Raw genomic sequence first — 24,658 nt, 5'->3', positions numbered from 1 at the left:
AGGGCAAAAATTTACATATGATTTTCTTTGATTTAAAAAAAGCTTATGATTATATACTGAGAGAAATACTTTGGAAGACTTTGGAAAAGAAGGGTGTCCGGGTTGCCTATATTCGAACTATACAAGATATGTATAAGGGGACAACAACTAATATAAAAATGCTTGGTGATGAAACAAAAGATTTTTTTTATAAAGATTGGATTGCATCAATGATCATTTTTGAGTCCTTATTTGTTAGATTTAGTGTTAGATGTTTTGATTGAGCATATTCAAGAGGAAATTCCTAAATACATACTTTTTGTGGATAATATAATTCTTATTGTAGATACAAGAGAAGAGATAAATTATAAACTTGAGTCATGAAAGAAGACATTAGAGTCAGTGAGTAGTCACTTAGAAGTGAAATTCGATGATCAAACCATGCCTCAAGTAGAAAAGTTTAAATATTTGGAAGCAATTATTCAACAAAAAGAGACATTGATAGAGATATTATATATAGGATATAAGCGAGGTGGTTTAATTGAAAAAAGGCTAAAGGAGTTATTTGAGATCATAAAGTATCTAATAAGCTTAAAGGAAAGTTTTATTGAACTGCTATAAAACTAGCAATTTTATATGGTAGTAAATGTTGGGTTTTGAAGAAACAGCAAGAGTATAAAGTTGGGGTAGTAGAGATGAGAATGTTGAGATAGATGTGTGGATATACACATAAAGATAAAATTCAAAATGAGTGAATACAGAAAAAAGTGGGTATGACACCTATTGAAGAAAAAATAATAAAAAATCATTTGAGATGGTTCGGACATGTACAAAGAAGATCACAGGAGGCACTTGTGAGTAGATGGAACAAATGACTTTGAGCCCTATCAAGAAGAGTAGAGGAAGATCGAACAGAAAACTTATGGAGGTTGTTGAGTGAGACTTTTTAATTAATAATATTTCTAAAAACTTAATAAATGATAAAACATAACGGCGTATATAATCCATATAGCCAATCCTACTTAGTGAGATAAGGCTTGCTACTGTTGTTTATTTAAGATTAATAAATAAGTAATTTTTAAATTATTTAAAAATTTGTAAGGATTTTATAAAAAGTAGATGTTCAGTTAAAATAATAAAAAGTGATTATTGTATAGTTTTTTTAGATTTTATGATATCTTATAAAATAATTAAATTTTAATTATTTTCAAAAATTGAAGCAAATAACATAAAATTTTAAAACATAGTTTTCTTTCGAAATTGATTTTTTCATGAAAAAAAGGTTAAAAAAGGGGTTTTAAATCGTGTTTGAAACTTAATATAAATAGCTTATTTAAAAAAAATGAGCGTGGTGCTAAAAAAAAAAAAAAAATAGAAGCAAGCGTTTTAGACTTGCACAGTGGACACGAAGTGAAAATTTTGGCGGGGAAAACGGGAAGAGAGAAACGCTGAAGTGAAAGAAAGCAACATATGAATGGAGTAGCCTTGCAATTCGCCATAATCCCTGCTTCCATCTTTGCCATTCTCTTTGGTCAAATATATATATATATATATATTCTCTTTGGTCAAATATATATATATATATATATATAATTTTTTTTTTTTGTGATAAAAAACTTTGCCACTCTCTCCCTCTATCTCTCTGTCCAATTAGCAAATTGTGCATTCCAGAAACAAAGAGAGAGTTTAAGATAATGGCTCTGAGACTTCGTCAACGTTGTCAATTGCTCCTTGAAAATAGCTATTTTGAGAATTATCTGCTGTTCTATATGAATTGCCTCCTTCCATCCCCCGAATGGCTCGCTTTCCACGGCTGAATTCTTCTTTTGTTTCAATAACCCTTCATCACCTAATTGTATTGATCCTTCATAATCTCTCTCACATTTCACTGGATTTGTACTTTATTTCCGTTTCTTATGTTATAGGATCAATCTTATTCAATTAGCAGGGTTTAGTAATCTTCAAAGTGAATTTTATGATGCATATAAACAGTTAATGCCGATACCTTGTGTTTGGTTTATTGGTAGGCGGTATTACATGCAGGGCATTAAGAGTGCTTTGCTTTCTGTCTTCTATGATGTGATTGCTTGCGTTTTCTATTGCCCCTTCCTTTGTCACTTGTAAAGCCAGTGAACGCCACTGATTCTTGCAAACACGATGTCTGGAACTCTCTCACCCAAGTCAGGTAAACTAATTTAGGAGTCATTGGTATGAAAGCATTTTGACACCAATTCTTTTTCCAGCTTTGACCATTATACAATCAGTTACATCTCTGTTGGATTGCATTCTTTATGGTGCATTAAAAGAAGGTAAATTCTATTACAAATAGTTGAACTTGACATTCAACAAAACAAAGGTCCGTCCCAATCTTGGTGGTGAAATGAACTTTGAGAACTTGATCAGCCATAGTTTTAGTTGGCAAAAAGCTAAACTTAAATACTGTGTTAAAAAACCAGAGTTTAATATCAATGATGGTTTGTACACACACACACACACAAACACATGTATCCACATTTATTTGACATGCCTCAAACAAAAAGTTGACAATTTTCTTAAAAACTTATTTATCTGATCATATAGTTACAAAATTTTATGCTTTCAGCTCTTGAAAGATCTGATGGTGCTGGGTCTTTTAAGAAGAGAACCTCGAATAAGTTCAGGAGTTCTTTGTCAAGAAAGGGTAGAAGATCTAGCAAGGTCATGTCTGTTGAAATTGAGGATATCCGTGATGAAGAGGAGTCAGCAGCTGTTGAAAGTTCCGTGAAATTCTTGTATCAGAGGACCTTCTCCCTGCTAAGCACGATGATTATCATATGATGCTGAGGTCACTTTTATTTCTGGTTTTAGTTTAGTACACAAATGCATGGTTCCTATAAAGCTTGCGTGTGCACAAACATCTGTTTCTAATTGTGTGACAAAGATGTTTGTCAAAAGCCGGATGCTACTGCCACCATAATGTTTGATATTGTACGGGCTTCAAAGTGAAAACCTTAATTTTTTGGCTTGGACACCTGTGAAACACAACTTAGAGTCAGTCATGGATGATCCCAAATAAAGGGTAAAATGACAAAAATGAAAGTAAAACGCAGGGCTAGAAACCCGGTCCTGATGATATGATTAAAGTTTTTTTCCCTAATACCCTTATTTGTTGTACATAAATAATTTAAATAATATAGTTTAGCATCTATTCATTTCATATATTTTTTGGTAACAATTATGTAAAATTTCTTAGAACATGATGGGCACCCCAACTTGGTGAGGAACCTTTCTCCAAAGGGGAACAATTGAAGTTAGTGAACCAACCCAGTTAAGCATTCTATAGAACAATTCATACTACTGAACATGAAACTAGCAACTCATACTATCTTTTTCTCTATTGATTTGCCAACTTTTGAGAGATGACGTCCCAATGGCTACACTCTACAATAGTTCACTTGGTAACACTTCACTTAGGCCTAGCTTACTATTGGCGAGAACATGCTGTAAGTCAGAACCCCCTAAGCAAAAATTAGTCCTTTCCAGAATCAACAATTACTGGCTCTAATATCAATTTATGGACACGCAAGTGGGATGGGAAACACTATCCAAAATCAACCCGTTAAAGTACACCCAGAGTAACATGCACCACTCAATGTAGGATCAAATATTCTATGCTGGTGTTTTTCCGTTAAAAAATAATTGATGTCCATAGTGTTTTTCCATAGAATAATATCACAAATAGTAATGGAAAGTTTGAAATATTAGAATTTGAATGTATGCTGTGTCATATCATGTTTTATATATTTTTGGTAAATGTGTCTGTATATGTGTCCTAGTGGGATAAGGCTTGTTCTTGTTCTTGTTATTGTCGTTGTGTCCATATCCATGTCCATTCTTCATATGTGTTCCACACTCAATACTTGCTGCAATCTTGCATATCAAGTCATTGAAAATAACTAAGTGCACGAAAACCGGTTGGCAACATTACTGATTAGCGAGCGCTGCCAAAATGTTTACTTTTATGAGGTTGCAAAGGATACTTACATTTCTACAATTTGATATTGAGAAGACAAAGCAAATGTGTCTGACATGCTCCAGTGAAAACCTTAATTTTTTGGCTTGGACACCTGTGAAACACAACTTAGAGTCAGTCATGGATGATCCCAAATAAGGGGAAAATGACAAAAATGAAAGTAAAACGCAGGGCTAGAAAACCCGGTCCTGATGATATGATTAAGTTTTTTCCCTAATACCTTATTTGTTGTACATAAATAATTTAAATAATATAGTTTAGCATCTATTCATTTCATTATTTTTTAGGTAACAGTTATGTAAAATTTCTTAGAACATGATGGGCACCCCAACTTGGTGAGGAACCTTTCTCCAAAGGGGAACAATTGAAGTTAGTGAACCAACCCAGTTAAGCATTCTATAGAACAATCCATACTACTGAACATGAAACTAGCACAATACTATCTTGTTCTCTATTGATTTGCCAACTTTTGAGAGATGACGTCCCAATGGCTACACTCTACAATAGTTCACTTGGTAACACTTCACTTAGGCCTAGCTTACTATTGGCGAGAACATGCTGTAAGTTAGAACCCCCTAAGCAATAATTAGTCCTTTCCAGAATCAACAATTACTGGCTCTAATATCAATTTATGGACACGCAAGTGGGATGGGAAACACTATCCAAATCAACCCGTTAAAGTACACCAGAGTAACATGCACCACTCAATGTAGGATCAAATATTCTATGCTAGTGTTTTTCCGTTAAAAAAATAATTGATGTCCGTAGTGTTTTTCGTAGAATAATATCACAAAAGTAATGGAAAGTTTGAAATATTAGAATTTGAATGTATGCTGTGTCATATCATGTTTTATATATTTTTGGTAAATGTGTCTGTATATGTCCTAGTGGGATAAGGCTTGTTCTTGTTCTTGTTATTTGTCGTTGTGTCCATATCCATGTCCATTCTTCATATGTGTTCCACACTCAATACTTGCTGCAATCTTGCCTATCAAGTCATTGAAAATAACTAAGTGCACGAAACCGGTTGGCAACATTACTGATTAGCGAGCGCTGCCAAATGTTTCTACTTTTATGAGGTTGCAAAGGATACTTACATTTCTACATTGTCGCACAGATTCCTGAAGGCTAGGAAATTTGATATTGAGAAGACAACGCAAATGTGGTCTGACATGCTCCAGTGGAGAAAAGAATTTGGCACTGACACAATTATGGAGGTACATGGTTGTTTCAAATATATTTCTTGAGGAATAAGGGGTCTTTTTAATCTTAATTTATACTTGTGCTTCTCTGACTTTGTTCTGTTCCTAACAAGATTTTATTTACACTATTTGTCCCCAATCTTCACTTGTTTTTCCCTTTTTACTAGGATTTTGATTTCAAGGAACAAAGTGAAGTCTTAAAATATTATCCCCAAGGGCATCATGGAGTAGATAAAGATGGACGACCTGTGTACATTGAGAGATTAGGTCTAGTAGACTCAAACAAGCTGATGCAAGTGACATCCTTAGATCGCTATATCAAGTATCATGTAAGGGAGTTTGAGAGGACATTTGACATAAGTTGCCAGCATGTTCAATTGCTGCAAAGAAGCACATTGATCAAAGCACAACCATCCTGGATGTGCAAGGAGTGGTATGCTTGAGAAACGATCAATTGTATGTCAAGATTGAAGCTGCAATTAAAAGAAATATGTTGACAATTGATCATGGCTCTGCAAAATTGACAATCCATAATTTGTTGGCAATATCAAGGATGGTTTTTTGGTGACCTAACATGAATCTTACTTGCTAAGAAAATTTTTTTTGGAATATATGGGAAGGTATTAATTATATTTTGATTTATGCAACAGGGGCTTAAGAACTTTAGCAAATCTGCCAGAGATCTTGTGACTGCCCTTCAGAAGGTTGATGGTGACAATTATCCAGAGGTATTGTATCCTCATTTGGTTAGTCCACAACCGTATGCAAGTAAGCACCCCCATGCACATCCATGCATGCAAGCACACCCACACACTGCTGGGGTTTATTAACTTAAATAGACGAATCTTTGGAAATGATATTTATATAGACAACTACAAGACAAAATACATATTTTAGCAAAGGATGGAGGGGACCATTTGAGGGGGGGGGGGGCAGAAGCACCCCCCTTTTCCCCACCTGGATCCCTCTCACCCCACACACACACAACTTGAATTTGAGAGTTGTAACACCATAAAGTACTTCATCGCAGAGCTTGAATCGTATGTTCATCATCAATGCTGGTTCTGGATTCAGAATGTTATGGAGCACTGTAAAATCCTTCCTTGATCCCAAGACCACAGCAAAAATTAATGTGAGAATAAACCATATACTAAATCTGCTTGTTTTGTCAGGTAAATAAACTATTCATTTGAAAGTTGCACTTAATCAGGTTCTTGGCAACAAGTACCAGAGCAAATTGCTTGAAATAATTGATGCAAGGTGAGGATGTTAATGGCAATGTATTGTGCAGTGTTTTGTTTGTTAGTTAGCAAATACTTTTAGACCTTTTTCACCCCCGCAATTTTTATTATCTTAAAATATTCAAAAAGACTGACTAGATTATTTGGAAGCTTCATCCATCCATTGTGTTGCTTTTCCAGTGAATTGCCAGAATTTCTGGGAGGTACTTGCACCTGTGCTGATCAAGGAGGTTGTATGCTTTCTGATAAGGGCCCATGGAAGAATGAGAAATATTGAGGGTGGTTGTAATTCTTTTTTCTTAATTTTTACATCTTGGATTCTGTGTTCTATGTATAGACAAGAAAACTATTATATTTGATATATGGACTTGCAGAAGGTTCTAATTGGTGAACATAAATGTTCAAGCAAAAGTGAGTCACATGTAGTGGAAGATAAGACACTGTCTGAGGTAGTGCCAATGTCTGAGGGAACACCGGTGTCCGAGTCAGTGCCAGTGTCTGAGGAGGTGCCTACCATTGACCACATCAGTTACGCCAAAGAAACTCCAGTATATGATGAGGTATGTCAGTATCCATGCATACATTTGTTAGCCATCAAAAGCCTGTTTCTTTAGGCCAGCATCTAGGTTAAGTCGTTAGACTTGAGTAATGAAGCAATAAGAATTGTTGCTCTAATGTGTTAAATAATTGGATACATGTATTACTCTGAATGCTAAGAGATCAGGTTGCCAACTTTAAGGATGCACCTATTTATTCATGTATGTGAATCTATAGTGTTGAAACTCCCTTAAATATTTTTTTTATTTATCCCGAATAGATGTTTGATCTCACTGCATGTTCTTTCCGACTTGAGTGGGTCCTAGTTTTAGACACCATTTCCTTGGTCTTTTCTACAACTTTATGCAGGTTTTAACTTCTATGGAGTATATTGTGGTAGTTTCATGTGACTGTTGATTTACACGGAAGAACTTGTTTGTAGCTTTCAAAGCAATAGAGACACTGCTGAACATTTAAGCCAATAGTTTAGCTAGAAAAGCTCATGATCTTGTCACTGGGTTTTGCACCTTTGATCATTCCCCTCTCCCTGATGAAAGATAATTGGTGACTCCTTATTATGTCTTTTATTACACTTCTTGCCCCTTTTCTCAAGTGAATGAAAGTTTTTTAGTTTGTATTAAAAACCAAAAATTTGAGGCTTCTGGGCTCCCCGTAGTCAATTTCCCTTCTGACATATATTATTCGTTTCTTTTTTGCACGTTTCCCCAGCTGTTACTTTCTGAAATTATAAACTTAACAGGTCCCTGCTACTCGGGCTTGCAAATCCGAGGATTTAGTCCTAGCAGCTGATAAAATGGCTATGAAAAAGTTGAAGACAGCGAGAAATTAGCAATATCAAAAGGTACTTGATGAATCCTTATTTGTTTCGTCTATCCTCTCTAATACATATTCTTTTCCTGCTACATTGACTGCTTTGGGAAAACAAAGTTGATAGGCGTTCTTTTATGACTTATTGCGATACTAGATGCGGGTTGTGATTCATGAATTAATAATAGCAGACCATTTTAATTTTTACAGATTTTAAATATTGAATATATTGAATGAATTGATTATTGATGATTCCTTGTCTGCAATGTGAACTGCTTTGGTGGAAAAAACAGAAATTACCGATAGGCATGCTTTTGTGACTTATTGCAACCTCACGTCTATCTCTTGCCTTGCCATTTGTTATCTGAAGCTGGAATTGATACTTTTATCAATATGGCCGATACTTACAAGCTACACGAGAAATTCAACTACCAGCTTTTCACTGGTGTCATGGCCTTTGTTATGGGCATACTGACCATGGTCAAAATGACCCGAAACATGCCCAAGAAGATCAACGATGGCAACTTCTACTCCAATCCTACTTTTCTCTGCTGACTCGACGTTTACAGGCCAGACCCCTGCTGACGATCCCATGCCCACAATCTCTGCTGAAGAGTTTATGACTGTTCTGAAACGCATGGCTGAGTTGGAAGAGAAAATGGTCACCATGAATATTCCGGCTTACATGCCACCCGAGAAGGAGGAGATGCTTATTGCTGCTATGAACAGAGCGATGTATTGGAGAAAGAACTAATGGCTACCAAGAAGGTAAACAATATACTCCACTCCAATATCATATGATGCATCTTAAACCAAACGTAATGACATTTTTTTCTGCATTACATATCAATCCACTGCTATTTCGTACTTGTTTAGCTCCACGATCCATTTAAGAGCAGTGTTTTTAACCGTCGATTCTTCAGGCTTTGGAGGATTCACTTGCCCAACAAGAGGAGCTTTTAGCTTATATCGACAAGAAGAAGAAGAAGAAATGGGTACACGACCAAAACCATAACATTGCTCACAATTTTTGTTTGCTGAATGATCGATCTCTGGGTTTTCAACTTGCTATTGCTCCCCTTTGTAATGCAGTTTTGGATGAAAAATATCCGAAGACGCCTACAACCTGCGATATGCCATGCCATAGACTGGCGGTGGAATGATTTGTTCTTTGGGAAGACGTCCTCGATGCCCTCTATTTTTTCCAAGATGTAAATTAGTTTTTGTAGTGGAGTGATCATATATCTATATCGATATGTATAATATAGAGGGAAACCCCCAGTTCTAACGGATAGTATTAAAATTAAAATTGACTTTATATCATGAGAATTTTTATACATTATTATTGTTGGTATAGAAATTTTGTTATGAACATGTATGCCTGTTTTTTAAAATATTAGTTGCACTAAATTAACACGATAAATGTTTATTGTTCAAGAAAGAATTACATCGATATCTTTCTAACCCCACATTTTTTTAACCTAATACTCTTAATATTAATGCTAATTCACCATCCTTTTCATCTTCAACCACTTTCTCTCGATCTCTAAACTTTACTGTGATCTAATTCAGAATTCATGGCAGAGCTGGACAGCCCCAACTCCAACTCTGAGTGTAAAAATCCCCCCACAACCACTGGGGCTTGAATTGTTCGATTCTGTCACGCATTTGATTATATATATATATAAAAGTCGAAGCTATTTGCCAAAGGTGGCTGTAGTTTAGTGGTAAGAATTCCACGTTGTGGCCGTGGAGACCTGGGCTCGAATCCCAGCAGCCACATCAATTCTTTCTTTTTTATTTTTAAATGAATTTCCTTTTTTATCGTCAAATCGAAATCCCACCCCCACATTGAATTGAAATTCGTTAACCGCGCGGAATTGACTTGCAAGGATAGGAGCAGACGTAGAATGGCGGCTGGTGATGAGAAACATTCTGGAAAATGGCGTTATACTTGGGAAGCACAGTCCCACGTCCCTACTCTTCGTCTCTTGCTTTTCGCTAAAAACGCTAATCCTTCTTTGCAATGCCTCAATCTAAAAGTTCTACTTCTTCCTTCTCAGTCTCTGGTGGCTGTGAGCTGGCTTGAGCCCACCCTAGTCTCGCTCAGGGTTCCGATTCCTAGGGTTTTGGTCGACTTTGAATCACCTCCCAGTTCTCGAGCTTTGGACGATCACATTGAAGTGAAGCTCCTACTCGTTCTGCCGGTCGATCATCCCATTGTCTCTAGCTTCGATTCTGTGATGAATCTGTCTGATGACCCAGTAAATGTATTACCTGACGTATCAAAGCCTCTAATAATGGAATCTGGTAATCTGAATGTATTAGTCTGACTACTCGATAATAATCAAATGCGGAACAAAGTTATTTCTCGATTACAATTAATTATTTTGTTCTAGTTCATTTATCCTTTTCATATTCATATCATAATACTAACATGAAAAACAGAGGAACAGAGATGTTCTTGCTTTTATTTGAAAGCAAGTTAGACACGTTTTTGTGTGGGCGGCGCGTAGTGAACTTCGTTACTTATGATTAACGGGACTTATTTTATATTGATTCAAGCCCTTTCATGAATGTGACTATGTGTGTTCGATCTGTCTCCATTTCGATGCGGATAGATTGCAATTTTGAGTGTAATGCGTTTAATATCTTCCTTTCAACGGATATCTTGGTGGGCACCAAAGCTACTGTGGGCATGTTGAAACGCAGATGATGAAAATTAGCTGTATTCTTGGACACATAATTTCAATAGTGATGCAAACATTGCCATTTATATTCCAGCCAAGCACTGAACTTCACCTTTTCAATAAATCTTCTTCTTACATTTTGGATTTAGCATGGCCTTGTGATTAGTTGGATTTTGCATTATTTCATTTATTTGTAATTTGCTATTCTACTTCTTTCTTTGGTTCAGATGTAAAAAATTTATCTTCCAGAGCATCAGTTCATTTTTATTGCAGAAGTTGCTCCTTCAAATTGACTAGAAATCCTCTCAGGTAGAATGCATATTTTTTTTTTTTTTTGGATGACTAGTTTGATTTATATTTATTCCTTGCCTGGTACATCCGTTGAGAAGTCTTACCTACAAACTTACTTGGTTTATGTGGTTGAAATTTAATAGCAAATTGTTTGATTATTGCATTTCTTACTAAAAGTAACATGGCCTTACTGGCTTTTAAATTTTTTTGCTGTGAAGAGTTTTATCGTCTCATTTTTTGGCACAACTTATCTAGGAGTTTGGTTGAAATGCCATCAGTCAATTGGCGAGAGGTGGCTGACAACTGGTTTGGGGCTTGTTGTTGTTCATTTGGAGGCATAAGTGAGAAGCTGGTGATCAAATATGCAAATTCTTATACTTGCGCACCAGGGGTATGCCTATTAAGCTCTACATCTATTACTATTTGCAAGGATGATCTTATTGAGTATAACTTCCTTGAAAGTGGTGGAGAAGAAGAGTGTAATCCTAAATCTGATAATTTTGAAGAAGGAATTAACAAAGCTTCTATAAAATCTGAGATGTCTATGGAAAGGTCTTCAACTTGCAGTGAGATTGGTAAAACCATATATAATTCTGACGGAAGTTCAAGGTTTGCAGATTCTGAGAATGAAAACCTTCATATGAACTTGGGACTTGAAGCTGGTAAAGTAATATCTAATCATGATGACTTCTCTCGTTCGTACCCAGATTCAAATGTCCCTGCAGATGTGGCTATGGCTCCTAGTCGTTCTGCTCTGATGGCAAGCAGCGTTCCCCATCTTGAGAATGAGGATTGGAAACATCAATGCTGTGAAAATGCTAGAAAAGAACATAGAGATACAGCAGCCATGGAAATTCTTGCAAGTCAGAAGTCATTCCTCAATGGGTTTCTTGAAGATGTTTTCATGGCTAGATCATCCAATCTTGTGAGAAGCTGGTGATCAAATATGCAAATTCTTATACTTGCGCACCAGGGGTATGCCTATTAAGCTCTACATCTATTACTATTTGCAAGGATGATCTTATTGAGTATAACTTCCTTGAAAGTGGTGGAGAAGAAGAGTGTAATCCTAAATCTGATAATTTTGAAGAAGGAATTAACAAAGCTTCTCTAAAATCTGAGATGTCTATGGAAAGGTCTTCAACTTGCAGTGAGATTGGTAAAACCATATATAATTCTGACGGAAGTTCAAGGTTTGCAGATTCTGAGAATGAAAACCTTCATATGAACTTGGGACTTGAAGCTGGTAAAGTAATATCTAATCATGATGACTTCTCTCGTTCGTACCCAGATTCAAATGTCCCTGCAGATGTGGCTATGGCTCCTAGTCGTTCTGCTCTGATGGCAAGCAGCGTTCCCCATCTTGAGAATGAGGATTGGAAACATCAATGCTGTGAAAATGCTAGAAAAGAACATAGAGATACAGCAGCCATGGAAATTCTTGCAAGTCAGAAGTCATTCCTCAATGGGTTTCTTGAAGATGTTTTCATGGCTAGATCATCCAATCTTTCAGAAGATATTGATTGGTGTGAATTCATGTGCCCTCAGTGCAAGTCTGTTCTTGGAGCCTATCCAAGTTGTAAGGGCGATGCACCTGTAGATGGAGGAGTACGATTGTTCAAATGTAATATTTCTACTTGTTTGCCAACTAGAGGATCTGGAGACTTGTTCAGGTTAGCAAATATTTGTTTTTGTCTAATATTTTATTAATATTCTTTTATTAGGAAAATGTTTAAAAGTAAAGTGACTAAACTTTGTTTTCCTGTATTCTTTTTGCTGCTGATTCTGAAGAAATAGCGCTTATAGATTATGAATAATTCTTGAACTCTTGCAAAGCTAATTTGATTTGATTAGTCTGCTTACCGTTAGAATAAGTGGATAAACGAAATTTTATGGAGAAATGCTACCTTTTTTTCCCCTTTTCTAACCATGTAGATGGAACAAATGCTGTTGCAGTGGCCATGTTTGGGTCTTTAGAGTGTGCGTCTTCTTGCCAATCTCTTCCATATGTCAATTTATGAGTTGTTCATTTTGTGATCTTAAAGATTGTCTGTTTGTCATGCAGTTGTTTTCGTTATGCACTGCTAATATAGCTGTGTTAAAATACCAAAAGATTTGGCAGTTGAAGAATAAGTTCCTGGCATACTTGAAAGTTCGTAGCTTTTATATGTCATTAAGTATTCAGGATGGAAGTCTACTGGTCTTTGACCCTCATTTGTACACCCAAAAATAACAACAATAGTACTAACTTAGGACAAAAGGAAAACGATATTATTAGAAACAGCAAGTTTCTAGATCCTGTGCATGAGTGCACCCACCTTGTAATTCCATGCTTTACTTTCCTTTTCCTTCTAATTGACATAAGCCTTGAAGATTCAACAGAATATGATTAAAAAGAAAACAAGGCGATTGGTGTTTGTTAAATACTGCTTTTGCAGGCTAATTTTCTATGTATTATATCGAACAAATTTTTAACACATTATTTTGTTACCAGGCAATATACAATGGGAAAAATGTTTGCAAATAAGCTAATAGAGTGTGCAAATGATGAATCGTCATTTCGGTTTGTGGTCATGGATCTGAAAGCAAAATCGCCTACCCTGCAAATCATATCGCTTTGCACCGTGAATTTTAGTATCAGTTTCCGTCAGGCTTGGGGGTTTCAATCTGAGTTGCATGTGTTAATTGAAGTGAGGATCCACAGAGAACAGATTTGCCCGTGGCTTTGCGCCGCAGGAGCACCAGCTCTCCTCTTATATAGATTGTATCCCATGCCTATCAAGCATATTGTTAGAGGGTCATTATTCTCTTTTTAAAAGGTTAATTTATTAGGACGTGCAGCACACCCACTTATATAGTTAGGATTCTTTTCAAATTCTTCTAGTGTGAGACTTGACAACTCCTTCGGACAATCCGTAATGCTGCCGTCAAAGATGATCTATCAGAGGGTCCACCGATTAGGCAAACTCAAGTCTAAATCTGATATCACTTTATTATAGGGCCATTACTCTCTTCCCAAAAGTTAATCCATTAGAGCATGCAACCCACCCGCTTATATAATCAGAACCCTCCCCAATTCTTTTAATGTGAAACCTGACAATGTGCTTGTTACTTTTTTGGGTGATCGTGGCCCTTTACTTTATCTTCAAATGTTATTCATTTTAAATTAATTTTTAATATTTTTAATATTATATTAGTGAAAAAAAAATTATAAAATTTATATAAAAAAACTAATATTAAATCTAGACTATCTAAGATATATTTAGATAGTTCATTTACAAAAATTATAAAATATATAAAATTGAATTGGTTCATCGAGATTATATTTGTATAATATAAAAACATTTGGATAGTTAATTTTTAAAAACTTATAAAAAATTATATTAAATTGAATATCCAAATTAAATTTGTATTGACTAGATTGGTGATAAAAAAATTTATAAAAAATATATATATATTTTTATATTTTTATTTTGATAAATATAAAATAAAAAATAAAAAAATTAAACCTAAAGTATCCAGATCTGGTCAGGATGAAGAGTATCATGGTACTCATCCTTTAGTAAGTATTGAAGATATTCTAGATTTAATATTAATTTTTTATAACATTTTAAATTTTTATTTACCCAAATAGAATAAAAAATATTAAAAATAATTTAAAATAAACAAGAAGATGATTTAAAGATAAAATGAAGGGTCATAATCACCAAAAGGGTGATGAGCACCCAATGTGCAACCCCTCCTGTAACATAGAAGACGTGCGATTTGAGTCCAGGCAATTGTGGAGGATGTGCGAGTTTCCTTTATATGAGGGAGGAGAATAAATATGAATGCGTATGTGAGCATTCTTGGATAATTATTTCCTATAAAAAAATCGATTTCTTTTTTTTTTTTTTTGTTTAAACTATGGCATCCAGGCTCCAGCCATGATTATTGACTGGGGTCAGGAAAATTCCTGGAACTTTCGAAGACGACTGCGTTTAAGATGCACATCAAGCGACGAGTTTTTTTTGTCCTAAAAACGACATGAGTTGGAGTCCTGCGTTTGGAGCTCATTAGTCATTACACCTGCCTTTTCCTTTGGTGCCTGAAGGCATCCTGAGTGTCTCTGATATATTGGCCGATGCAGCCATTCCAATATCGGTTGGCTGTTGGCGCAGTTTTAGCTCAAGTGTACGCTTGAAAATCTAAAGCGACGTTGACACTGAACCACTCCTGAAAAAAAAAAAAATGCATCACTCCACAATTTTAACAGTTTTTGGGCGTAGGTCGGTTTGCAATCTTTTTATTTGAATCTCCGTGGACTGATTGTTTGCTCACAGTGATTCTCAATTCGTTTCAGCATTCTTTCTCAGACACTCTGGGTTTCTTCAGTTGTACTCCCGAGTTCCAATTGCTATGCTTTTAACCATTCGAGTCACATTGTTGATTTCGTATCCAACATTCTTATACCTTCCAAGTTACGGCTTTGAGTATGCCTTTTAACACACAACTTAGAGCGCGATGCTCCATTGGTTTTACGGTATTTGCACTTAATATGTACTTTGTTTATACGCTTGATGGAATTTATGGTTGATAATTTTGGATGAAGTTGCTATCTCTTAACCCGGTAATCAGAGTAGCTGGATTGGGCAGACTTTTGAGTATGACGGGAAGGGGATGGTATGCTCTCAATCTGTTTGTGATATGTTCATAGGTGTCTTAAGGCCTCTGCATGAATAATTTTCTTTGCACTTTCAACGTCATTCCCGGTATAATAAATTAGTCAGTCACTTTGGCCTGCTGCAGGACTCTGACTTGGCGGTTCGATTTTGCAAAGATGTAGAGACTAGATCGCAAACGGTAGTCCATGTTACCGTGCCTTCAAATACTTTGTTGTTTGCTCTCTCTTCTTTATTTCTTTCCCTCCTTTGTGCATATAATAGCATTCTTAGTTTATTTGACTCACGATGTGTTCAGTAGTTGTTTACTTGCTTTTCAATCAGCTTTCTCTAAAACCTTAGGCACCGTCTCTATATAATATAAACCACGAGTTGCCTGGAAAATTATGAGTTAAAAAAACAAGTATTCGTTTTTTCATTCCTTCTTTTAAGAATACAAGGGCAGAATATGATAGCCTTTTTTTTTTTTTAACATTATATCAGGAGGGTCCCTGAAACTCCTGTTCCGTTTTAGATTTCCTTTCGGACAAGTCCTCTTTGAGGGGAAAAGGGAAATAAATCATGGACTCATTTTCACAGTTGTTACTTGTTAATGCAATCACAAAACGCTCCCTAAGAATTGGTGGATTTTATACCTTACCTGGATTACGTATCCTCATCAGGTCTGAAATTAAGACAGTGTACTATGCGAGCACTGAATAGTTCTTGCTGAATACTTGATTGCTAGGATTTTCTTGCTTCCTAGTTTTTGCTAATAAGGGATAAACTTCATCTGGAATTGCATTGCATGTGCTGATGTGCACTTCTTTTCCATTATACGTTTGTTCATTTCATTAGCCGACACCAAAACCATTCAGGGATATGTTGATTTTGGCCGATATGATAAATTGAACTACTTTGCTGCTGGTTCAGGCCAATCTGATTTCATCCAAGTAAGTTCCTTTAGTCCTTTCTATCTTGTGAAGCATAAACGATAAACTAAAAGTTAGGAATATTAGTATGCATTAGTTTTCCTTCATCTTTGTTCATTCATGCTAGAGGTGACTATCAATAAGAAGAGTTAGGCACACCAAATGAGTTTACATATGTGGTAGTGATAACCAAAAGAGGATTGAAAGCAAAAATGTGGAAGGCATATGGTGATAATTTATTAATCACCTTTTGTGTTAATATTAGATTTTGAAACTGAAAAGGATCAAAACAATGACTTAAAGAAGTTGTTATCTCTTTTGTGGCTAATATGGTACTGCATGGACAGCAGCAAGACTGAAGTAGGCAATAGTTCCACATGAACGTCTAAAGTCTCATGGTCCCACTTCAATACAGATTATTGTATTGGTGTCAAACTCTGAGAAAATTTCACTTCCAACTCATCTCCTCCCAATTTCTCTCTTTATTGTACACATTCCTTCTTTTTCCAAATCTAATGCAGTTTCCTAACATGTGCAGCGATTTTACAATGGTGACCTATCAGGTTGTGAACATAGTTATGACAAACTGGGTCGAACAGCTCAGGTTGATGTACTTTTAAGTGATCTCTTTCCTTTGTTATTTTCCTTCTTAATTAGTTATATGCTTGAATTGTCAGCTGAGTTGATAATACCAAAATGCTTGATTTTTTTTCCCCCTTTTGTGGGTGGGGTTAAAAAATTATGTGGTAATAGTCAGTCTTATCTTGGATGATTCACGTGTTTTTCTGCTGGATGCACTTCTCTCATAGTAACGTCATGTTTTTCAGGTGAATATCATGTGTGGGACCTGTCCAAATGGACAATGTAAAGGTGTGTAATAATTTATGCTGTTGATTTGTTTGTTTATCCTGCAAGCATTTGTCTCCTTGGCTACTTGGCATTTTTGTAATGTCTTAACCGTGATTACTACCCCATTCTCCCTTGCTCTTTTTTTGCGGTCCATTACTTTAAGTTGCTTAGAAGTAAAGCCAGTTGGAAATCACCAAGTAGAGCATTTTAGGTTCCTAGATAGCCGAACTCAGTGTTGCATGTAATCCAGAAAGCCTTTATAATTTTTCTTGCTGATTGTCATAATGCTACTTTGTAGAAGTTAGCAGAATTGGAGACAGAATTATTTCTTTAAAAATGATAATTGGACGTGAGACTGTTAATATTGTTAGCGCTTATGTGCCGCAAGTCGGGACAGAAGCCAGTCTTAAGGAATTATTTTGGGAGGATCTGGAGGGGTTGATTCAACACATACCACAGAGTGAAAAGATTTTTATTGGAGGAGACTTTAATGGGCATGTCGGGAGGGAAGCTGGTCAGTATGCGAGGGTGCATGATGGTTTTGGTTTTGGAGAGTTAAACAATGAAGGACAAACTCTTCTTGATTTCTCATTGGCGTATGATTTTAAGATTGCCAACACTTGTTTCAAGAAGAGAGATGAGCATCTCATCACTTACAAAAGTGGAGCCTCAAGGTCACAGATTGATTTTCTTTTGGTTAAGAACACAGATAGAAAACTTTGTAAAATTGTAAGGTGATCCCCGGAGATGCTGTAACGACACAACATAGGGTCCTAGTCCTTGATGTGTGTATTATGAGTAAAATCCAAAAACGTCGACAAGTAGTAACACTAAGGATTAGGTGGTGGCAATTAAAAGGTGAGAAGCAAGATATTTTCAAGCGAAATCTTTTGGATAAAGGAATTCGGGATTCTCAGGGAAGTGCTAACATCATATGGGAGGATATGGCGAAAAAGATACGGGAGGTTGCAAAAGTAGTTTTGGGAGAATCGAAAGGTTCTGGTCCGAGAGATAAGGAGTCTTGGTGGTGGAATAATAGTGTACAAGACAAAATCAAATATAAGAAGAACTGTTTTAAAGCCATACATTTGTGTAACAATGAGGAAAATTGGGAGAGGCACCGTATGGCTAAGAAGGAAACTAAGAGAGCTGTGGGTGAAGCTCGTTCTAAAGCTTTTGAAGAATTTTATAAGAATCTTGAGACGAAGGAAGGAGAGCAAAATATTTATAAGATTGCCAAGAGTAGGGAAAGAAAATCAAGAGATCTAGAACAGGTAAGGTGTATTAAGGATGAAGAGGGAAAAATTTTAGTTACAGATGATGAAATTAAAAATAAATGGGAGACTTATTTTTCTAAACTTTTCAATGATGGAGAGGATTCATCTAGTAACTTGGAGTATTTAGTAACTGGTAAAGGAGAACAAAATTTGTCATTCTATCGAATAATACGTGATAAGGAGGTAAAGGAAGCTCTTAAGAAAATGGCAAATGGTAGAGCTAACGGACCTGATTGTATATCTATCGAAGTGTGGAAATGTTTAGGTGAAGAAGGGGTGAGATGGTTAACTAAGTTATTTAATGTGATTTTACGGTCCAAGAAAATGCCTGATGAGTGGAGGAGAAGTACATTAATTCCTATTTATAAAAATAAAGGAGATATTCAGAATTGTACTAACTATAGAGGGATTAAACTCATGAGCCACACAATGAAATTGTGGGAGAAAGTACTTGAGCACAGGTTGAGATTGGAGACAAGTATTTCTGAGAATCAATTTGGTTTTATGCCAGGTAGATCAATTACAGAGGCGATTTATCTACTAAGGGGATTAATGGAAAAGTATCGTTGTAAAGATAAAGATCTACACATAGTTTTTATTGATTTGGAAAAAGCTTATGACTGTATATCAAGAGAAGTGCTTTGGAAAGCGTTGGAAAAAAAGAGAGTACAGATTGCTTATATTAAAGCCATACAAGATATGTATGAGGGGGTAAAAACTAGTATAAGAACGCCTAGTGGTCAAACAAAGGATTTTCCTATAAAGATTGGACTACATCAGGGATCATCTCTGAGTCCTTATTTGTTCAACTTGATTTTAAATGTTTTGACGGAACATATTCAAGAGGAAATCCCGAAATGTATGCTCTTCGCGGATGATATAGTTCTTATAGCAGAGACAAGAGAAGAGGGTAATTGCAAACTTGAGTTATAGAGGAGGACATTGGAGTCGAAAGATTTTCGTTTGAGTAGAAGTAAGACGGAATATTTATATTGTAAATTTGGTAAAGGACTATTCGAAAATAATTTGGAAGTGAAATTGGGAGATCAAATTATACCTCAAGTGAAAAAGTTTAGATATTTGGGAGCCATTATTCAAAATGATGCGAAATCAGTGGAGATATTTCACATAGAATTCAAGCTGGGTGGTTTAATTGGAGAAAAGCTAAAGGAGTTATTTGTGACCATAAGGTGCCTAATAAACTTAAAGGAAAGTTTTATCGCACTGCTATCAGACTGGCAATGTTATATAGTAGTGAATGCTGGGCTCTAACGGGACAACAAGAGCATAAAGTTGGAGTAGCAGAGATGAGAATGTTACGATGGATGTGCGGACATACACGTAAAGATAAAATTCGAAATGAGCACATACGCGAAAAAGTGAGGGTGGCACCTATTGAGGAAAAAATGGTAGAAAATCGGTTAAGATGGTTTGGGCATGTACAAAGAAGACTAAGGGAGGCACCAGTGAGAAGAGTAGAACATATAACTTTGAGTCCGATTGAGAGAGGTAGAGGAAGGCCTACGAGAACACTCTTGGAAGTTGTTGAACGCGATCTCTTAATTAATAATATTCCTAAAAGCTTGATAAATAATAGAGCACAATGGTGTCTTGCAATCCATGTAGCCGACCCCACCTAGTGGGATAAAGGCTTGTTGTTGTTGTTATTGTCATAATGCTACTTTGAAATTGCCTTTGCTTTTACCAATGATTTTTAATGCAAAATATATCATATGCTTCATAGTGTTTTCCACTTGCAGGTCGACTTGGATGCATATGCAATGTCACCTATGAATCAAATTGCAGGTGTTCTATAATTTATTTTGTTTTCATCTCTCATTTTCTGGACCAAAGTTCAGGTGTCACAAACTTTAATTATTAAGTTAGCACTTTGCAGCTTCTGTAAGTCAAAGTAATAGAGTCAATTAGGCTGTTTATTTCAAGTTAGACTGCGATAAAATTATTCATGGTCCTGGCATTTATGTAGCTCTTGACATGGTATAAGAGGCTTTATGATCAAGTGGTTAGAGTTCAATACTTGCCACCCTACTGCCTTTCTTTTGGTGAGATTAAATTTAAGCACGAGCTATGGTGGGCATGTCCTTTGTTAAAACTCTTAACAAGGGCTTTCATATACGAGGGGGCTGTTAGAGTATAACAAAGTTCTTAATGAGCCTTCGTTTAACAGTTTAATCTTTGAGCTGGAGGAGGCATGAACAGCTCTATTGTTTCTTTTTTCCCCCATCACTTTCACCCTTAGGAAAACATATAGACGATCGCTAAGCTATTTCTTTGCTGCTCAATGTCTCAAACAATCTACATTGATGAAACCTCATGTTGACCTAAGGCTTAAAAGATGAAAAGGAAGAATGTAAAAGCTGAAAAGGCATATCTTGATGAGGCTTGTGTATCTCAAACAGCTTATATGTGGTTTTTGCCATCTGCTTCAGAGTTTTGGTGGAGCTGGCTATTCCATGTGAGAAACCAGGTCCACGAGTATTTCAAGGCTGCACTGTTGGCTTTCATCCGCGATCATGGGAACTGGTGAGCAGTTGTCATTTCTATGGATGATAATTCTTTAAGGATATGCATAATTCCAGGAATTAAAATATAGCACTTGATAAATTTTCCTCTTGTGAAATTTCAGGTTTATAATGGCATGACTCAATTTGGTTTTGAGAAGTCTCACAAAGAATTTAGGTGCAGAATCGTTTATGCTGATGTAGTCAACTATTTAAATTTTAATATGTTCTTATTAATGATTTTATCGCACTGCTATAAGAATAATTATGTTATATGGTCATGAGTGTTGGTCTTTAAAAGGATAACAAGAATAAAAAGTTGGGGTCGTAGATATGAGGTTGTTGAGATAGATGCGTGGGCAAACAAGGAAAGATAAGATTCATAATGATCATATATGAGAAAGAGTTGTTGTGGCATCTATTAAGGAGAAAACAATGGGAAATCGTCTACAATGGTTTGGGCATATACAAAAGAGGCTGTTGGAGGCGCTAGTGAAAAGGGTGAAAACAGACATTTTTGAGTCCTGTGAAAAGAGGGAGAGGAAGACTAAAAAGAATACTCAATGTAATTGATAAAGAAATCTTTTGGTTAACAATATATTTAAAGATTTGGTTGTTGATAAAGCACAATAACATCATTCAATCTATGTAGCTGGCCTCAACTAGTGGGATAATGTTGTTTGTTGCTGTTCTTGTTTTCTCATCAATGATTTTATGTAGCTGTGCTTCTCTTACCAAAAACTTTGTTTACTTAATGTTATAATTAATATATGTATCATTTTTTCTTGTTACAGCTTTCAAACCGAGCAGTCTCAAGTTGCCCTCTATATGACTGCAGTTGCTTCTCTCTCTTCCTTGGTTCAAAAACCTAGTTTCAAGGTACTTTCTATTTTGTATTCATTCGATGGAGAATGGTTACCTTCCCATACTTAATATGTGACTTTTTTTTTTTTAATTTGATAAAAATCATGGCATTTTAAAACTGCTGCTAATTAGGTCTCCCCAAATAAGGGCTTGGAGTTAAAACTGTCTGGATCTGCAGCCAATGGGAAACCTCCTGCAACTTTGTCACCCGCAGTGCTGATTGTGGATTGGAGATGTATGACCCCACTTATTCAAGGATTATCAATGTCACATAGGATGTTTCTTTATCTAACTTTAACCTATAAACTTTTTTTCTAGGTGAGGCAGCCCGTGATGATCCCTATGAAGTTGATATCTCAATCCCTGTAGTGGGCTATGAGCCAATTCAATTTGTTCTTACAAAAATGTGTGGTGAGCTTACTGATTTGGCTTTACATGTGTTTAATGATTTGGAAGACAATGCAATGTATAGGACCAACAAGGGTTACATCTAGAAGAAAGGCTAATCCCTCACAATGTGACGAACCAAAGTTTGAATCCCTACTGAGAGAGGTGCCCACATTTAGTGCTTAATCGTGCCTCAAATAGGATTGCGTCTAATAGGAGATTACTTATGAACAATAAAAAAAAAATGATTTGGAAGACTGTGCAATGTATAGGCTTATATTGAGGGTGTCACTCATAGTTTTTGAGTAAATTACTGATTTGGTCCTTTAAATGTCACTCTCCTCTTACTTTGGTCCTTCAAAGATAAAATCTTCTATTTTAATTCTTAAATGATCACTTTTCATCCAATTCAGTCCTTCAAAGATGAAGCTCTCATAATTAGACTTCTTCTCCCAGTGAACATGGTCCCTCCTGTGGCCAAAAAAAAAAAGGGATCTCATGTGCTTGCTTAGATTTCTTTAATCCCAAGATGATATTTATTACCGGAGTTAAATTTCAGTGCATCACAAAGTGGACAAAGACTTTTGGAACATTTTGATAGGGGTATAATGTTTGAGGGATAAAATTGAGCGCATTTATCTTCAAAGGACTGAGTTATTGGTTTGCTCAATCCCCAGCCCCCCAACTTTCTTAGATCTCTATCTAGTGAATGAGTATCCTGTTTAATTATTTTTTGCAGAACATAAGCAGAATCAAGGGGGAGGTGCCACAAGAGGATGGGCAACATTTGGAGTGCTCTCTTGCCTGTATTGCAATTTCAATAATTGGAACCTATAATTAGGGTTTCCATCCCATATTTAGTTCATAAATTTTATATGGCTCTGCATTGGCTTGTCATAAGGATGCATAAGTTTTTCCCTAATGTTTTTACATTCTCCTAACAACTTGCTATTGTATCAGTTTCTTTGTCTCTTCAACATTGTTTTGCTGTGGAGGGTTCATTTACAAGATAAGGGTGGAAAACCAGGTGAGACCCTTGTTTCTTTTATTATTATTATTATTTTTTTTTTTGGGTCCTTTCACTTGCAAGCATGCAAAGTTATTGGTTGTGTCGTGTCTTCAAGAACAACAGAGCCTAACGTCTTCCCCCCTCCCCACTCTTCTGGCAGCGTGGAATTGATGCATTGCCTGGCATGACTATACTGTCTGCCTTTTTAGAGACTGTGAGTTCAGATCTCCGTCTGATATTTATTGTTCCGATGGAATGGCTGACATGAAATATTGAATATTTGCTAAAGTTAATTCTGAATTCTTTAATAGTTTAGGTCAAAGCTGGTAACCAATAAATTAGTCATATTAGGAGTAACATGAAAAGAACTGTGTTTCATTTTTGACTCTATGTTGGGCGTGGCACTTGTACAATGTACGCCGTATACATAGATTAAGTGATCCTGAAGATAAATATGTTCAATTTGAGGATGCAACAACCAAATTGTTCACATAAATGCAAAATTGTTTTCGCGGCAAATTTGTAGTTATTTATGTTTTCATTGGTGCTGTGCTGTGGTTTATGCGTCACCAATGGCATTGCTATGCCTATAGATGGTTCGATTGTTACTCATTGAGGTGCATCAGGAGCATATGTGTCATAATTTCGTACTTTGCTTATTCTGTGACCAAAAGAAAAGGAAGGAAGTGAAGTGCAAGAGCAATGGAATTGCAAGTTTGTTCCGTAGGAAATGCTAGCCAACTTATTTGCAAACTTTGCTAACATGTCTTCATGTGTGTGGAACAAAAACAGGTGAGTCAAGCAGGGCAAGGCTACTCGCGGCCTGAAGACCAAAATAGCGCCTTTGCCAGTGAAGCCTCTTGGGAGCGCCCTCCTGGTTCTTCCCAAGGAGCATGGAGGCCAACAGAAAGAAAGTATGGCTCTATTTAACTGTGTGCAACCGATCCCAATATATTCTTTTGCTGAAAGAATATCTATTTTTTTGGGTATTCGTCTCACCAACCTTTTTATTTCGATCAACTCTGATTATGAGGGATTTTGTAGTTTCAGTCGGATGTATTCTTGATGAACAAAATTCAAAGTAAATTTTGGTTTAAGTTTGATTTTGCTTTTTTTTTTTCAAGGTATTTTTTTAAATCAGTATAATGATATGTGTACATATTTACTAATATTTTTAATTATTAATTATTACTTTCAACAAAAAAATATCTTGAGAACAAAAGAATATTTTTTTAAAAATTAATTAGCACATTTAACAATTAAAAACTAATATATATCTTTAAAATATATTATTATAAAATTAAAAAAAGGAATAAGGTGATTTTTAGCTCTGAAATTTGTCTCAACTATTAATTTGATCCCTCAATTTAATTTTTGTTGATATAATTTTTTAAGTTT

General features: G+C 35.9%; 2 protein-coding genes, 1 non-coding gene and 1 pseudogene across 8 annotated transcripts; all 4 read left to right on the top strand.

Annotated features, from left to right (window-relative positions):
• The first annotated feature begins 1,629 nt into the window (after nucleotides 1–1,629).
• On the top strand, nucleotides 1,630–9,177 carry LOC129311443 (phosphatidylinositol/phosphatidylcholine transfer protein SFH12-like; annotated as a pseudogene).
• Nucleotides 9,178–9,509: 332 nt separating this feature from the next.
• Nucleotides 9,510–9,581, top strand: TRNAH-GUG (transfer RNA histidin (anticodon GUG)). The gene has a single exon. It is a non-coding gene; the product is annotated as a tRNA-His (tRNA).
• A 40-nt stretch (nucleotides 9,582–9,621) lies between these two features.
• LOC129311442 (uncharacterized) lies at nucleotides 9,622–13,596 on the top strand. The gene is made up of 5 exons (XM_054953773.1): nucleotides 9,622–10,109; nucleotides 10,717–10,798; nucleotides 11,036–11,712; nucleotides 11,754–12,453; nucleotides 13,275–13,596. Exons 1-5 carry the CDS (start codon nucleotides 9,710–9,712, stop codon nucleotides 13,594–13,596), a joined length of 2,181 nt encoding a protein of 726 aa, XP_054809748.1. The 5' UTR covers nucleotides 9,622–9,709.
• A 1,223-nt stretch (nucleotides 13,597–14,819) lies between these two features.
• On the top strand, nucleotides 14,820–24,357 carry LOC129310985 (uncharacterized). 6 transcript variants are annotated; one of them, XM_054952895.1, is made up of 16 exons: nucleotides 14,820–15,213; nucleotides 15,398–15,442; nucleotides 15,550–15,622; nucleotides 16,299–16,373; nucleotides 16,891–16,956; nucleotides 17,180–17,222; nucleotides 20,239–20,284; nucleotides 20,929–21,022; nucleotides 21,126–21,178; nucleotides 21,795–21,879; nucleotides 22,012–22,099; nucleotides 22,183–22,275; nucleotides 22,991–23,057; nucleotides 23,212–23,278; nucleotides 23,421–23,474; nucleotides 24,053–24,357. In XM_054952895.1, exons 1-16 carry the CDS (start codon nucleotides 15,179–15,181, stop codon nucleotides 24,188–24,190), a joined length of 1,122 nt encoding a protein of 373 aa, XP_054808870.1. In that variant the 5' UTR covers nucleotides 14,820–15,178; the 3' UTR covers nucleotides 24,191–24,357. The 6 variants fall into 6 exon arrangements, with proteins under 6 accessions (XP_054808870.1, XP_054808869.1, XP_054808871.1 ...); XM_054952894.1 differs by having other exon boundaries at nucleotides 14,821–15,213; nucleotides 21,997–22,099; XM_054952898.1 differs by having other exon boundaries at nucleotides 14,823–15,213; nucleotides 15,569–15,622; nucleotides 21,997–22,099.
• Nucleotides 24,358–24,658: the final 301 nt, after the last annotated feature.

The sequence above is a fragment of the Prosopis cineraria genome, unplaced genomic scaffold, assembly GCF_029017545.1.
Source record: "Prosopis cineraria cultivar Desert tree isolate PC_DT_omini unplaced genomic scaffold, ASM2901754v1 PC5, whole genome shotgun sequence".
Classification (NCBI taxonomy): Eukaryota; Viridiplantae; Streptophyta; class Magnoliopsida; order Fabales; family Fabaceae; genus Prosopis; species Prosopis cineraria.
The sequence above is the reverse complement of the archived record's forward strand: the minus strand, read 5'-3'. Positions and strand labels throughout refer to the sequence as shown.

Excerpts from the sequence above, each read along its gene's own strand:
- LOC129310985 (XM_054952894.1), top strand. The coding sequence starts at position 15,179 with ATGCTTTTAACCATTCGAGTCACATTGTTGATTTC. Across the intron at positions 15,623-16,298 it reads TAGAGACTAGATCGCAAACG|GGATATGTTGATTTTGGCCG; the intron begins GTAGTCCATGTT and ends AAAACCATTCAG. Across the intron at positions 16,374-16,890 it reads GCCAATCTGATTTCATCCAA|CGATTTTACAATGGTGACCT; the intron begins GTAAGTTCCTTT and ends TAACATGTGCAG.
- LOC129311442 (XM_054953773.1), top strand. The coding sequence starts at position 9,710 with ATGGCGGCTGGTGATGAGAAACATTCTGGAAAATGGCGTTATACTTGG. Across the intron at positions 10,110-10,716 it reads GCCTCTAATAATGGAATCTG|ATGTAAAAAATTTATCTTCC; the intron begins GTAATCTGAATG and ends TCTTTGGTTCAG. Across the intron at positions 11,713-11,753 it reads ATCATCCAATCTTGTGAGAA|GGGTATGCCTATTAAGCTCT; the intron begins GCTGGTGATCAA and ends CTTGCGCACCAG.